Source organism: Panthera onca, chromosome B2 (assembly GCF_046562875.1).
Source record: "Panthera onca isolate mPanOnc1 chromosome B2, mPanOnc1 haplotype 2, whole genome shotgun sequence".
Lineage (NCBI taxonomy): Eukaryota > Metazoa > Chordata > Mammalia > Carnivora > Felidae > Panthera > Panthera onca.
This window is the reverse complement of record NC_138343.1, coordinates 43,098,106-43,111,770: the sequence shown is the minus strand read 5'-3', so window position 1 is coordinate 43,111,770 and position 13,665 is coordinate 43,098,106. Positions and strand designations below refer to the sequence as shown.

At 46.8% G+C, this 13,665-nt stretch overlaps 1 protein-coding gene across 8 annotated transcripts in view; it reads right to left on the bottom strand.

Annotated features, from left to right (window-relative positions):
- Positions 1 to 13,665, bottom strand: part of RUNX2 (RUNX family transcription factor 2) — a 326,374-nt gene that overhangs the window by 220,813 nt on the left and 91,896 nt on the right. For all 8 annotated transcript variants that reach the window (XM_060614399.3, XM_060614403.3, XM_060614408.3 and 5 more), the window contains exons 3-4: positions 10,066 to 10,421; positions 1,028 to 1,184 (exon numbers count right to left, since the gene is read on the bottom strand). In XM_060614399.3, the coding sequence (XP_060470382.3) occupies positions 1,028 to 1,184; positions 10,066 to 10,421 (513 nt within the window). The remainder of the gene's footprint in view (positions 1 to 1,027; positions 1,185 to 10,065; positions 10,422 to 13,665) is intronic.

Here is a 13,665-nt window from a genome sequence, read left to right as displayed (position 1 = left end):
TTTACAATGGTAATAATATGACATCTGATCCAAACTAAAGAGCAATTATCGGACATGGCTTAAAAATTGATGCTTCTTATCTCCTAATTCAAACCTGGGTAGAAGTCCTTCCATAGGTCGTTATAATTTATTTCACCTCAGTCCTAAAGTGGTCTATTTTCTCTCTTCGTATCGAAACACTTAAAATGGAAATATTAGATTCAGTAAATACATAAATGAACAGAATACTTCTCATGAAGGACTATTAAAATTCTCTCCACGGGAAAAATAAAAGGCAAAATGTTGGCTTCCTTAGAGACTATTTTCTAAGACATTAATCCCCCTATGAAACAGCTATGAGAATCCTAAAAGAAATTGTTTTCTATTTTATGATCTTTTTAAGGACTCCCAATATTCGAGTATGGATGCGGCTGGGGGAGACCCTCAAATAATGTGGGAATTATTTAGAGTCTTAATCACTCGTGTGTCTGGGCAACTCTATACAGTCATTCTAGCATGCGTAACACATCATTCTGTACAGCCTTCTGTAAAAAACTATGATGTTTTTTAAATAGAATCTTATTACAAGAGTAAGTTAAATCATAGGGAGGTAACGTGATAGATAAGTGAAGAACATTAGGCCGGCTGTCCTAGCTACGACTTACAACAAAATTGATACTATCAGGAAATTGATCCATCGCATTCTTTTTTCTTTCTTCTCTGCCACTCAATTTATTCAGCCATTTGGCATCTCATAATTCAGAACTTAAACCTCCAACTGTTCTCTCCACCTAATGTGCTCACGCCCAGTGGAATTAGGGACCAGTTTTTCTGAAAACGCTGTTTGAATTTTCAATATCATAAAACAAATGAAAAAGGCCTGAGTACTCAAAAACACACTCAACTTCATCTGGACATACTTAAATAAAACCTTCAGTAATTCTATTCAGCAGAAGAAGGTGCTGATTTGTATACACACTAGCCTACATTTCCTCAGAAGATCCTAATATGTTTATTCCACTATCAATATTAAAAACCAGAGACCTACCTCTTCCACTCCGGCCCACAAATCTCAGATCGTTGAACCTCGCTACTTGGTTTTTCATAACAGCAGAGGCATTTCGGAGCTCGGCAGAATAATTTTCGTCGTTGCCCGCCATGACGGTAACCACAGTTCCATCTGGTACCTCTCCCAGGGCCACCACCTACATAAAACAGGAAACACAGCGGCAATAATGGCACATCAGAAAAGCTTCAAAACTGAGACTATATTCCCAGTGTAAACGATGTTGAGACTATATTCCCACTGTAAATGATGTGTCTTATCAGGATTTAGTGCTCCAGTCCAGTAATGGCAGACAGGAATGAAGCATCTGCATACGGGTCAGGATGCCACTTCAAACAGACCAACGTTTCAGGGTCCACCCATTTCAAAGGCAGCAAAAGTTTCCTTCATTTGTTGCTGGATTCTTCACAGAATACATGTACATTTTTATTAAATCCCCATGTTAGGTTGTCCATAGGAATTATGCCACAGAATGAAGGCTGATGCCCCATCTGCAGATTGCATCGTACATATTAAGGCACCGCCTGTCTGCAGCCTGGAGCGCCCCGAGGTGTGGTCTCATCCAGATCACAGGCTAAAAAAAGAAAGTCTGGTCAGCTCTACGGGAGAAGACATTCGGATGAAATCTCAGAGTTCCCGGCTATATGGAAGCCTAAATATGGGGGGGGGGGGGGGGGGGTATCCAGCACTACGTTTCATCTCCCTACTTTGGGCTACATATTCAGCTTTTAATCACACTGCAAATAATTACTGAATGCCCACTCCGGGGTTAGATACAGACAAAGCCATCAAGAAACTTAAAGTCTAGGTGCAGAATAAAAGGTACGTAACGAGGACGAAAACGGTCACTGACAAATGAGTGGTACAGATCCAAATTCCACCCTTGGCCAAACTTGATTCTGTCTTGTCCCATCTGCCATTTTGGAATGACACAGATGCCTCCTTCACCTTCAACAGCTAACCTGCAACACATGAACTCAGTCAAGGAAGGATCCAGACAATCGGTCTTTGAGGTCAATAAACATTTGCACCGCTCCAGGGCTAGGGATCACACTGGCAACCAAGGTCAGCTGACTCGCAAACGGGCGCCCCTGTTTAACAAGAAGCCTGGTAAGGGAATGCCGCTGGGGGAGACAGTCTGCACAGGCTGCACTGTCACATAAACACACTATTCTTGATCCATTACCCACCCCCTGCCCCTCGATAATATCCTTTCTCTCCACTAACTTCCAGGATCCTACATTCAGATTATTTCCGCCTCTTCCTCATTCAGCTTCCAGATGCCCTGGTGGTTACCAGGCAATGGCTCCAGCTAAGGTAGCCCACCAGCCTCTGATAACAACACCCATGTGCACTTGCCTGTCTGGCAAATATCCCACTGACCCTTCTGCGCCTAGTGCTGGCCCTCTCCTTTGTCGAGATTTCCACAAGGCAAACCTAAGCATTTAATTCCATGCTCCCAATGCAATTTGTAAATACTCTCATTAAAGCAACTTTTTTATAGTGTGATAAAACAGACACCATAACTACGCTTCAGGGCTGAGTTCTCCCCACCCATGACCCCCATCCCAGTCCTCCTCTCCTACACAGCCTCTATTCTGGCCAGGCAAACAACCAACCATGCAAAAAAGTTGTCTATATATATATATATATATATATATATATATATATATATATATATATATATATATTTTTTTCCCTTGCTTTTCTCTTAGGCTGTTTCTCAATTCCATTCCCTCTTTAACACTTCGTTATTCAGCTTAAAATCCTATAGCCTTCCCTCTACAGCCCACTTCCACAGCACCCCGCTGCCCTCAAATGATCCTCATTTCCACGTACATATATTAGTGATCTACCTAATCCTTGTGATATACTAGACCAAAGCTGTGAGACTCACTCCTAGGAAACCAGATTATACACTGGAAACTACATGAGGGAAGGGCCTTCATCAGTCTTGCTCACCACCAAATGCCCAGTGCCCCAACATTACCTGGCACATAGTAAGTGTCTGGTAAATTCTTTTGAAAGAAACTGATAAAAGAGCTCCATGAAGGGCACCACCTCCCACAGCAAATAGTCTGTGAGGCTCCCAGCTAACACTCTAAGAGAGAGAACCAGTTAAAGGCTGAGTCAGCATCTCCCAGTAACAGCAACACGCTCTTGCAATCAAACTAGTTTTCTGACAACTTTTTCTGTCCTAGAGAAGAGGGAATTGCTGACTATCCTCCTGGTTACTCTGTTCAGTCTGAGAAATCTCCCAGGTCAGGGGCCAGTCCCTCGAGGACATGATTTCCTCCTTGCACCCTTGATCTAATGTCTCAAGGGGCTATGGAATAGAGGTAATGCTGTACTCCTACTGGACACAATATGCTTTTCAATTTTTTTGAATTCCCAAGGCCAAAAATGTGAACATTTGAAGACACTGAAACAACTGATCATGTTTGGCCAGTATTCATCTGAAAGTTTGACATTTTTTACACTCAGCATATCGCATTTTAGCACCTGCTGTGTGGCTTTTGATGTCAAAGTAAATATGGAACCAGTAAGCATACTAACGAAGGCAGAAAGGTTTGTACTGCTCGGAAAAAAATGAATGCACCTGAAATCAAGAGGCCCTCTTTTTTCTCACCTCTCTTATACATCTGCTATGATGTCACACAAGTAATTTCACCTCCAGGAACCACAGTTTTCCAATATAAATTAGAAATAATATTGTTAAGTCTACATAATATAGAATATACCATATAAGTAGAGTGTAATTGTAATGATGTTCTTTTTGTAAAATGAGGAGGCTAACTTCAGTTCCAAGTCTGCTGTGTGCTAAACATGGGCTTTCACTTATAAGCATCCCGAAAGCATTCAATTGGACATGTAATTCTCTACTTCATGTCCTGAAATGTTTGTTTTGTGTTTTGTGTTTGGTTTTTTGGTTTTTTTTTGTTTTTGGTGTTGTTCAGAGATAGAAGATGGCTGCTGATGGGTTTCACTTCTGTCTGGCTAAATTTAAAAAAAAAAGAAAGAAAGAAATCTGCCCCAATATAAAGATTTTCAAGAGTTCTGGGACATTATTATTTTACTGCATATTTTTAACATAATGGACTTTTTTTTACTTAGAAGAAAAGGAAAATTGATTCAATATGGAAAAATATGAAAGAAAAGATCCCTAAGAGTGAAATACACAAATCCACTTTTCTTTGCTTAAGCAAAATAATGACCACGTTAAATATTGGTATGTTTTACGTATTCCACTTAATAACAAAACAAAAAGGTAATCACAGATTGTGTGAGTCTTCTATGAGGCTTAGAACTTGGCCTAAAAATGAAATGCTCACAACAATGTGGTGACAACTTTTCCTGTTATGGCTGAACTCTGTTTTAATGGCTAAATATATTGGGGGTTTTTCTACGATTCACTCTACCAAATCTGATGCCTAATGTTTTTCTGAGGAAAGAAAAGAGGGAGGGAGTACTGTATTTGACTTTATATCAATCAGAAGTATAATTATATGTCAGAGGGTTTAAAAAAAAAAAGTAGATCTCTGAAGCTAAAAAGTTTCCCTCAGAGATTCTCAACTGTGTTTATCTAAAAGAAAACCAAAAGAATCAAGAAATTTTTACACATTTCATCTGTACCAAACCCAAGCAATGGAAAACATTTTAAGGGGTAGAGAGCAGTCAAAAATCGCTCTTTAACTAGTTAGGAGTAAGCACACATTAAAATTTGTTTCCATACTACCCAACACAAAAGATCCGTTCTGCAAAGAACAGTTTGTGATGAAATCTTGACAATTACATTTCTGGGTGTTTTTAAAATATAAAGTCTACAAATTCAAGAAACTTCAGGGGGAAGAGGGAAGTAATTTTGTGTCCTGACATTTTAGAACAGAGAAAAAAGTTCCTTTATTTAGCACACCTCACTATAACTAGCACTTAAACCATATGATACGAAGCTGGTACAAAATAAAGTAAAAGGATACTTAACTCTAGAAGCTACTGAAATTTTAGATGAGACTCCTTATGACTAAATCTGTGAATTACCCTAAAAAAGCAGCAATAGAGAATTACCTCAGGCCCTTAAAATTGTTTTTGTGGTATTTTTGCATGGAAATTAAAATTGCCTATGACATTTCCATGGACAGAAGTCTAGTTTTAACCAATCAATTGCTCTTAACAGACCAATATCATTTGGCACATTGTCCCTGCAGCAAAATTGAAATATAATTATTTTTCAAGATAAAGTCTGATAAAATCTTTCTTTGGAATCAAAAGCTGTTAGGGAGCAATTGCAAAATGGAAAACTTTAATTCTTATGGCAATTATTTAAAGATAACTTTAAACTAGTAAAACGTTTCACAAATGTTATAATGAATATTTAGAATTTAACCTAGAATTCAGGAAAACCTGACTGAATTGCAGAGAAAAAATAAATGCAATATAAAATACCATTTCATAACTTAAAAAATATATGTCAAAGAAAAATTTGATGGAAACTATATCAGTATAAGCTAGGAATTTATGTGCCATGTTTCAAACTGGTTTAGATCATCTAACAATGAATGTTCTGGCATTTTCAAAGGAGACAAACAGCAATGCTAAAGGAGAGAAAATAATGAAAGATATCTTAACCATGCCTGTTTCCAAAGAGAAGTTTCCTTTAAATTTTTTAAAAATGTATTTTCCTCCTAAAATTATTTGTTTCAGTTACCTTTTATATATTCAGTCCTAAAATTTTAAACTTCAATTCATATTGCATCTAAAGGCAGAACACAAGAAATGCATCTGTCCTCACACAACTTGAAATCTATCATAATTTACATAATTCTACTTAATAATGCATAGTTGACTTAACCACGTTTTAAAAGATTTAATAATCTGTTCTCCTTTGTTTAGGTATAATCACATTCATAAAGACACAAACAGAAAGCCTAATCATTATATACCTTAGGAAAATACAACTCCCTAATGTCAAATATTTATTAGTTGCATACTTGTTTTTGAAGAGGAAAAATGGCCAATGATGTTGAAAAAAATTATTTTCAAATAGAAATTGCTCCGTCATTTTGAAACTCTACTTATGACAAATACTGAAAGGTATCATTAAACATATAGAATTAACTATGAGCAATAGATCATATAACTAAAAATGTGTTTTCTTTCTTTAACGTTGCCAGAAAAACATATGATACTGGTAAGTACACAGTCCAGTGTTCCCTAACTTAAAACAGCACAATAGCCTTGCACCATTTTTAGTTTTAAAATATACATCTGGACTTAAAATTTCTGCATAGTGTTTCAGCTTGAAGCTATTTAAAGCAACTGAGTTATAAACCCTGAACACCAGGCTTCATGGTGGAAATGCTGACAGACCTCTGACTGTAAGGGTGCTACTGGATATAAGGCTGACATGTTCTCGCCACTATTTCTACCAGACCATTAGCTAACGAACTGAATTTGCAAACTTTTTTTTTTCTTTTTTTTCTTTTTTTGGTCGCTAGAATTATCTAGGACAGAAAGGGCATGGGATCCTCTAATAGTATCCCTTAACTATTTTAAGCGTTCAGTGAGATACACCTGAAAGAAATGTTAAAAATATTTATTTCCATTTCCTTGACACCTGGAAGGACTGAACATTACAAAACTGCAGAACTTTGTTAAAAATATAATGCGAATAAACAGCTTTGCATATTTTAAAACATACTAGGTGTCTTTGCAGTTTTACATGCTGCATATAAACAAATCATTAAGTATTCTTGTATAATCCCAAAACAAGATCAGATGAACGACACTAATATGTTACTTATGTCTTAATATAATACACTGTCAATATCATTTTGAAGCATCATTTTAAATTAACACATCAAAATCCCATGTACTGAACTCATTTCTCATTCTCTATAGTGCTGAGTTCAGTGTCACGGATATAAACTATGGGCTCAATATATATATTAATTGGAATACCAGATTTCTCAACAATTAAGTTCTGTATGTGTTTTTTAGGTATGTTTACCTACCTACTATCCACCCAACAACACAATAACTTTGTACACAGCGCTAAATATGATAGCCAAATTGCGGTCACCACTTTTAAAACTGAGACTTCTTCATATTATTTCTTCATTGCAGATGTATTTGATTACGTTACAAGGGTGTAGAAAGTCTACTGATCTCAGGCTTTTATCTCAAAAGAAAGGTAAAGGGAGATCGTTTTTACTAACATTCGGATGAAAACAATAAAAAATGTCAAAATCTGGATGTTCCAAATCTCTACACATCTTTCTCAGCAGAGACAAAACTTATATACTGAGTGGATCTCAGATATCACCCTCTGTCTAAATTTTGTTAAATACAGGTATGGAGGTTGGAGAACACAGCGAATTATGTTTTAAGTTAACTCAATTTATTTTTCAATCAATACGAATTAAAATACTCAATTTAATATGGTCATGTATAATCTATGGTTTTGCTTACAGGTCAGAAGTAAAACTGCTCTGTAATTAACAATAGGATGATTAGTAGCAAAGAAAACAATTTATTTTCAAAATCATTTTTAAAGGGTGGTAATGAGAAAACCTAAAAATAACCAAAATATCTGAGAATAGCTCAAAGGACATTGCATTCTGTCAAGTTCCATGCAAATTCATTGCGTTCTACCAAGAAGATCATTTCTATCCAAAATACCAAGGCTCAAAATCAACTCAGGACCATAAATGTAGGAAAATAGTTCAAGACAATTATACATTGAACATGTTTAGCAGAAAGAACGGAATGTAGAATACCCTAACACCTAAACGATATTTTTTTAAATGTAAGTACCTACCCATCTATTTTCATATATCATGATTTTGAATGCCTGACGTGGCATTTGGGGACAAAATATCTACTTATTTGTAGTTGCTGTTTTCATCCAGGTTTTTTGTTTGTGTTTTTAGGGGTTTGGCGGGGGGGGGGGGGGGGGGGAGGTGGAAACAAATTTCCACTCTTCGCTTAAGGCGAATTAGAACATTCTGGGCCTGTGGACGATGAATGTTGTAAAAGACATCTCTTGTTATGGAAATTCGAATTTCTACAATTCACATACATTCTGAGCTTTTCATATTTCAAGGAGGAAAACATTAACCTACAAAATGGGTGGTTTATAAAGGGAGAAAAGGAACGGTAAACACACACACACACAATTTCTTGAACCAACTGCAAAATGAAACTTGCCCCAGAATGCAACATCCCCTTTCCTTAACAATTCATTCTGATTTCTGTTCTGATGTAAGACCCATCTAGATAACCAGCTCTAATTGACCTGGACTCCTCTTCCTTTCCACCCCACCCACACACGGAATCTGAATTGGTGCGTGGGGCGGCGGCGGGAGGGGGGTGATCCACAACTGGGAACTGCCAGTGGCCTGTGGGAGTTTGGCCCCAGGGTGCACAGTGGCGGGGCTGGCACGATTCCTCACTACCCCCGGCCCCCCAGGCCTTGCTTACCCTGATCTCCACAGATCCCAAAACCCAGGGACCCAGGCCCACCTTCACAAGTTCAGAGGCTAGACAGGGCCGGAAGCGTCTTCCTGGGAGTGCTCTCCTCCCTGTCTGGCTCACCGCCCCCTCCATCTCGGGCGTCCAGTCCCGCGAGTGTGGACTGCCCGGTTTCACCGTTTCCCCATCAACCCGGTGCGTGCCGGGCCCTGGGGGCTCCGCGTCTCCCCCTGCCGAAGGCCGTCCCGGGAAACCTAGACCGCCTCACGGAACACCATCCGACCGCTGCGAGAGGCTTCGGACCCTGCACCCTCAACCTGCCTAGCCGCTGCCTGCCGCTCCGGCTGCAGACACCCGCCCTCCAACTAACGGGTCGGCGGGGCGGGCGGAGGAGGCCGCGGGCGCCCCGGGAGCGCTCTCAGGCCTCGGGGGTCGCTCCTCCGCGCCCTGGCCACCCGCCGGAGCCTCCCACGACCTTTCAGAAACAGAAGGGCCCTTTGAGATTTAGGTCCTTTAAAAGTACCAGTAAGAGAAATCCGCAAACTTTCACCTCCGTTTTCCAAGCGAGCGAGCCAAAGGCATTTCACGGGTTTCCCTCATCCCTCCCAGGTGGGGCGAGGCGGGGAGCTGGGTCCAGACTCCCAGAGGCGGCCCGAGCCCCCGCCCCCTCCATTGGCCTCCTCCCCGCACTCGAGGGTCCAGCGCGCGGGACTCCGGGGCTCTCCCGCCTCGGGGCGCGCGGCGACCCTGGCGGCCCCGCCTTCCTCCCGGTAACGGGAACTGGCGCGGGTCTGCGAGCCGAGCAAACGCCCCCGTCCTGCCTCCCCCTCACTCGCTCCCAGAGTCCCTAGGTTCGCCAGGGACCCTCTTGGACACCGGTCATGCGGCCCACGCGCTGCAGCCGGCACCCGGCGCCCCGCCCCGGACGCGAACGCCCGGCGCCGGCACCCCACGAACACTGGCCCACGAGTCCGGGAGGGGCCGCGGCCGCTGAGGCTCACGCGGGTTAGAGAAGGGGGCGCCAAGCCGGGCGGAGGGGCGTCCGGCTGGGACAGGACAGGGTAGTGGCGCGCGGGACCCCGGGGAGGGCGGCGCGGGCAGCCCGTGGTGTCGGGAGGGTGGGCTGCCCAGCGCGGTGGACTCGGGAGTCCCGTGGGAGGAGGCCGGGGCTCCTCACCCCTGGGGAATGGGGGCGGGGTGGAATAAGCCGGGGTGGCGGCGCCAAGAGTGGGCACCTAGGGGCTCCTACGAGGAGGGGAGACGGCTCAGAGGAGTGGGTTAGAACGAGGGGTAATGAAAGGATAAGGGGGTCAAGGGCCAAGGTGGTGGCTGCCGGCACAGGTGGGTGAGGGAAGGATCTGAGCGGGGTCATGCGCCCGGAGCCCGCCGAGGGATCCGGAGGAGGAGAGCCAGTCGGGGGTCTCTCGGGTCAGAGCCACCAAGGTAGGAGGACTCAGAGGCTGTCCGGGACCCGGGACCCGCGGGTATGGGGACGCCGGCCGGCAGGTCCCGCGGCGCTCGGCCGGGGGCGGGGGGTGGCCGCAGCTTACCTTGAAGGCCACGGGCAGGGTCTTGTTGCATCGCCAGTGCGAGGGCAGCACAGAGCACAGGAAGTTGGGGCTGTCGGTGCGGACGAGCTCGGCCGGGTGGTCAGCGATGATCTCCACCATGGTGCGGTTGTCGTGCGGCGGCCGCAACCGGGGCACGGCGGCCGCCGCTGCCGCCGCCGCCGCCGCCGCCGCCGCCGCCTCCTGCTGCTGTTGCTGCTGCTGCTGCTGTTGCTGTTGCTGCTGCTGCTGCTGCTGCTGCTGCTGCTGTTGCGCAGCCACCACCGGGCTCACGTCGCTCATCTTGCCGGGCTGCAGGCTGCTGGAGGGAGGGCTGAAGCGCCGGCTGGTGCTCGGATCTACGGGAATACGCATCACAACAGCCACAAGTTAGCGAAGTGGCCGGGGGAGGGGGAGGAGGGTGGAAATGAGGGGCGAGGAGGAGGAAATTGGGGGGGTGGAGGCGAGACGGGGGGAAAGGGGATGATGGAGGTGATGGGGCCGAGGAGGTGAGAAATCAAGTTCGATGAAGCCGACTGCCGGGAGGAGTCTGACGAGGGCCAGCGGTGGCGATGCAGAGCAGTCGGGTTGGCGGGTTGGGAGACCCGGGAGGTGCAGATCTTGCCGGAGCTTTTGGAACGCCCGCGGTGGCAGCTGAGAAAGGGCGCGGGGATGTGTGTGGCCTGGGGAGGCAGGGGGCTTCAGTTTGCAGCGTGGAGTGGGGTCCCTTGGGGCACCGCGTCCTGGGTGCGCTGGCGCCCCCTCCCAGGTCGAGTCCAGCGGTGGAACGGAGTGGATTCAGTAGTCCAGCCCCGGGGCAAGCATAGCCGCGCGCTCCCCGCCACTGCCGCGCCGCGCGCGCAGCTACCCAGCTGCAGGCGTCCGCGCCGCCGCCGCCGCCGCCGCCCGCCCGCCCTCCCGCGCTGCTGCCGCCGCCGCCTCCTCCGCGGCGGCCTCCGCTCCCCCCGCGCCGGCCGCACGCTCAGATTCCTCCCGCGGCGGCTGCCACCCCGGCTCCCCGGCTCGTCTCCTTCCTTTCCTTTTTCCTCTTCTGGCCTTCTTACGGCCACCTCCTTGCATCCATCCACTCGCTCCTGCTATTTGCAAAGCTCCCCTGACCCTCGCTCGTCGAGGTGCCAGGAGGTAAGTCGCGGGCAGCGGATCTCGGGGCAACGGATCTCGAGCCTGCGAATCGCAGCCGCTGCCGCCGCCCGCCGGCGAAGAGCAGGAGCCCCCGTACGCAGCGCGCAGCTTCCGAAGCCGGAGAGGCGGCCCTGGTTGAGGGGAATCTCGCCTGATCGCGTCCTCTAGCTTCTCCCCCGACCCAGGACCAGGAACCCCCTCTTGGTCGCACGAAGTTGAAGCGGAGACGCCAGAGCGGCCGGCTGAACTGACTGTCGTTATTTTTCGTTGTAACTTCAGGAGAGGAGGAAGGAAAATTCTTGAGCGTCTGTGCTGACTTCTCGGCACTCTTCACCCTTCCCCCACCCCACCCCCCACCTCTGCCGGAGCGGCTCCCAGGGAAAAAATGATTTTGCAGGGTTTGGGTGCCTTTTAGTCTTAAGTGACACAGAAAATTGGGGTGGAGGGGACACTTGTCAAATAGTTTTTAGAAACTCAAGTGCGTGGCTGGACACTTTTTCCTTCTATATTCAAACTTGTCGTTCCTAGAGAACAAGGATGAGGTTTATTTTTAACGACTGGAAAACTGTCAGTTGGATGATTAAAATAAGTTGCAAAAACCTTGCTGGGGAAAAACCCCAGCAGTTTTCCGTAAATTGCAATTTTTTATTAAGTCTATTCTGCATCTAAAACTAAGACTAACGCCTTAACTTTCTTCCCCACCACTCCCGGGGGGGGGGGGGGGCAAAAGATAAAAATACAAAATAAAATATCCAAAATGCTTCATTGGCTATTTATTTATGTATTTATTTCCCAATGTGGGTTAAAAAAGCGACTTTGGATCCCCCAAAAAGTTGCGGTCGAGAGGATGAAGGAGCACGGAAAAAAAGCGGCAGTTTTACCTAAAATGTGGTTTTTGGAGGCTGGGATTTCTAATGATTAGGTTTTTGTGGTTTATATAGACACGACTCTGGCTAAGGCGATCATTACGCTGATGAGAGTCAGAAGCACGTGGGTGTCTCCGACCAGCCTCAAACTCAGAACCTTCAAAACAAATAGAACAATGTGCGGCGCCCGCGGAAGCCGGGAAATCCGCTTGAGGCTCTTGCACCCCCAAAAAGGGGACAGAGGGCCATTTCCCCTCCTGGTTGTGTATTGCTACGTTCCTTGCTTACTGTCAAACTCCTTTAAACCTCCCAAAGCCTGAAAACGTGTTTGCAAAAACAGTCCTAGTTGCCAAAGTTTCAAAGATTCGTAATAGGGTAGCTGACGCCACAATAAGTGATTTTATAAAATAAATGAAAAATGATAACGCTTCCCTCTCTTGAGTATTAAGGAAGAAAGACGGTTGAGTCATTACTCTTCCCCCCCCCAACCCCATCTGATTTAAAACAATTCACGTGCCCATTAATTGACGTTTTTACTGCTTACTCAGCGCAAACGCCTATGTCACCCTGGTAGCGACCTGCCACGACCCTCTCTCCCGGTTTTTAAAGCCTTGCGTCCACTTGCTGAGCGGGAGCACAGGGTCTGCGCCTTTGAAGGGGCCTGGCAGGGCTTCGAGGGCGTGTGGGCACTCAAGAGGGGACCTGGTGCCCATCACGGACTGTGGAGCCCAGTTCAAGAGCAAAGGGAACGTGGAGGGCTCTCGTAATGTGTCTGGGACACGAGGATTGCCCTTTAAAGAGATGCGCCGGCGATAGAGGGGCCTCCAACAGCTGGAGCGGAGGTGGGGGGCTCGAGGTGGTCGGTTAGGCGTGGGCCCTCCCGGGGATAAGGACGGGGTTCAGGGGACGCTGCTCCTCCCTTCCTCTCCGGGGCTGCATTGTTACCTTCTCTTCCTCCATTCACTATTCCACGCCTCCCTCGTGCGCGGTTTTCTCTCCACGTTCCCGCCTCTCCCCCAAATCCCCCCAACAGACGCGAGCCTCCTCGCCGCGCCCCTCCCGCCTCCTCGGCCATCCCACGGCCCGGTGACACATTCTGCATCACCCGCGATGACACCCCCTCCCTGACCGACTCCTCGCCCCTGGCCTACAAGGCCTCCGGGCCCCACCCCCGGCGCGGAGAGGGTTCGAGAGAACCCACTTCTTGCGCTGAACTGGACGCGCAGCGAGGAACTGAGCGGTCTCCTGCGCGTGCGATTTTTAATTATCTTTTCCGTCACAGGGGAGAGCTCTAACCCCGGGCACCGCCGCGCCGCGTGCGCGCACAGGGTCCAGTCTTCCCCAGCAGCTAGCGGCCGTTACCCCTCCGAAAAGAGAGAGACCAGAGTACGTCCATTACTCTCCTCTACCTTGCACACCCACTCGCGTACACTCGGACACACACTGTCGCACAGGCACACACTGACACTCGTCGGTACACACGCGCGCGCGCGCCCGGGCTTGCTAGCTTTATTTTCGTTTGGTTTGATTTGGTTTGGTTGGCCTTTAGCGGGAAGGTTTTATTTGGGGCATGTTGTACCACTGTCTTAATAGA